The following is a 2,502-nucleotide window of genomic DNA, read 5'->3' on the forward strand; positions in this document are numbered from 1 at the left end:
TGCGTTCGCTGCTGCTGCTGCTGCTGCTGCGGCTGCGTTTGCTGCTGCTGCTGCTGCTGCTGCTGAGCATGAAGTTAGCAGCAACAAGCTGCGGTGCTGCTGTCTGTCTGCAGAGGCGATGGAGGGCCCCTCATCAATACTAGCGGACGACGAAGACGATCTCCTCTTCTAAGCCCCAGCAACCAAACACTGCAGCAGCAGCAGCAGCAGCAGCAGCAGCAGCAGCAGCAGCTGCAGCAGCAGCAGCAGCAGGAGCTTTTGTATGCAAGGATGAGAAGAATAAAAAGATCATATGCAGAGGGGATTAAAAGGGAGACAGAGAAAAGGAGACAAACAATAGGAGCAAGGAGACGCAGAGAAAAGAAAACTAGCAACAGAGACAAGGCAGCGGCAATGGCTGTGCTGGCTCGCTGCTCTGTTTTCTCGGTGCCGAGCCAGCACAGCCAGACAGAGACAAAGACAACGCAAGATAAAGAAACACAGAGACAGAGGGGAGTAGCATAGACAGAAAGAGATAGAAGTAGACAGAGAAGAGGAGAAACTGAGACACAGAGAAACCACCTGATCCCCTTACAGACCACAGGAGACAGCTAACACCGCCAAACCCTAAACCCTAAACCCTAAACCCTAGTAAGGCACTTGCCTATGGCCATCGATGCCTGCTCGAGAGCCTCTTGTTGAGCTTCCTTGGCCGTCTTCTTCTTGAGTTTTCTTCAGTCTGCAGCACACAAACCCTAAACCCTAAACCCTAAACCCTCACGAAAGGCAAGGAACCCGCAGGGGTCGATGTGAGGGGGCGAGGGAACAGAGTGTAAACCCTAAACCCTAATTACTATCTCCACGAATAAGCCTTGCTACGTGGGTCTTTAGGGTTTAGAGCCTAGGGTTTAGGGTCTTTTAATATACTAACAATATTTAAGTATATGTTTGTAAACCCTAAACCCTTAGATAAGTATTAAATATATCTCTGCAACACATAGCTGAAGAACTCCTCGTTATGTACGTTATGCTCTTATCCAGCTTGGGGAGCACCACCTGCGACCCAAACCCTAAACCCTAAACCCTAAAACCCTAAACCCTAATACCAGTCCCTTGGGGCCAAACCACTACTACCACTCATCAGCCGCTCACTCTTCAAAAGACTCCGCAAACCACCCAACTCCGTCGCGGAGAAAACCTAAACCCTAAACCCTAAACCCTTATCAAAGCGAAGTGCTGAGTATACCGCTAAACAATATAAGATGTCCCCGGTTCTTCTCATTGGGGGGCTTGAAGCCGAGGCGTACGCACCAACAGCCATCATTTTTCTTCATCTTCACCGCCAACACCACCAACACCAGATTGCCCCCAAAGGCTCTAGCTGACGGCTGAGCTTTGCCTTTTCTTAGAAGTTTATCCTCCTGCGGCTCAATCTCCTCTTCAAGATATAGCCGTTGCCCGTACCTTGGAGCGAAGCTTGGAGCTGCGCAGGGGATGCGTTCGGTGGTGCTGTGCACCCAGCGGCCAGCGGATACCCTGCCCGCCTGCAGCTCATACACCTGCTCATACACCTGAGAACTTTTCTTTGCCCGCTGCTGCTGTTCCTCGGGTGTTAAGTGGATCGAATTCACCAACACTGAGGTCTTTATCAGACAGACCTTCATGACAGAGCAGATGCATATCTCCGCCGCCCCCTTCAGTGCCACTGCACTGCACGGGGGCCTGGGCGCTCCGCTTTCTATGGGACCCAGTTTCTCCTCCTCTGAGCATAGAAAATGAAATACCGTTGGGGGCGCTGGGGGACGCACAGTCTCTTCACTTCGTGCTGGAGAGAGATATATGGAGTCACCAGAGGAACACATCTGCGCCTTTTGCTCGATCACCCACGGCATGCTTGAGAGTATCTCGGGGTGATCTGCTCCAAGGTAGAACTCCGTCGTCATATTAANTCCTGCCTGCTGTCAGCGAGGCGTAGAAGCCTCAGAGATTGCGTTGCGCCAGTGAGTAGACGGGTGGGTTGCACCTCCTTGCTGCTGCCTCTGATATCAGGTCCACTTCGATCCCGTATCCAGTAGTGCTAGTAACTCCTGCCCTTTACTGCGTACCCGCACAGGCACTGAATTGAGTAGAGGTGATGCTGTGGGTGGGGCCGTTATCTCACGTGGCCCCATCACTGCACCGCATGTTGCGTGGGGGCCAGGCGTTTCCCTGCTTGCTCTGTTTGTTCCCTGGCCGGCGCGGTTCGAGATTTTGTTTCAAGTTTTCCGTAGCCTTCTGTATACGCCGGCTATCGCGAAATAAGTTACCATGTTTATTGCACAATAGGTAAGCGCGCCGCTCGGCATCTCGTTCTTGCTTTCTAATCTCCATTTACCTTGTTTTATTTTATTTTTGTTTTGCTTTTCTAGGGGATTTTGTTTAAGAAAAGGAAGTGGGTTCGATTTTACCTTGTTTTATTTTATTTTTGTTTTGCTTTTCTCAGCAATGCTCGGGGTCACCCCTTTGGGGAAAGGGATCCGTGCT

General features: G+C 51.0%; 2 protein-coding genes across 2 annotated transcripts in view; one reads left to right on the forward strand and one right to left on the reverse strand.

The window, feature by feature from the left end:
• EMH_0024450 (vacuolar ATP synthase subunit d, putative) overlaps positions 1–504 on the forward strand; it is a gene marked incomplete at both ends in the record, with an annotated part of 4,548 nt that extends 4,044 nt beyond the window's left edge. The window contains one exon of the mRNA XM_013502299.1: positions 114–504. Within this exon, the coding sequence (XP_013357753.1) occupies positions 114–504 (391 nt within the window). The remainder of the gene's footprint in view (positions 1–113) is intronic.
• Positions 505–627: 123 nt separating this feature from the next.
• On the reverse strand, positions 628–1,871 carry EMH_0024460 (uncharacterized protein; the record flags this gene model as incomplete). The annotated part of the gene is made up of 3 exons (XM_013502300.1): positions 628–734; positions 1,105–1,177; positions 1,287–1,871. 3 exons carry the CDS (start codon positions 1,869–1,871, stop codon positions 628–630), a joined length of 765 nt encoding a protein of 254 aa, XP_013357754.1.
• Between the last annotated feature and the right edge of the window lie 631 nt (positions 1,872–2,502).

Source organism: Eimeria mitis, genomic scaffold (assembly GCF_000499745.2).
Source record: "Eimeria mitis Houghton genomic scaffold, Emh_scaff879, whole genome shotgun sequence".
Lineage (NCBI taxonomy): Eukaryota > Apicomplexa > Conoidasida > Eucoccidiorida > Eimeriidae > Eimeria > Eimeria mitis.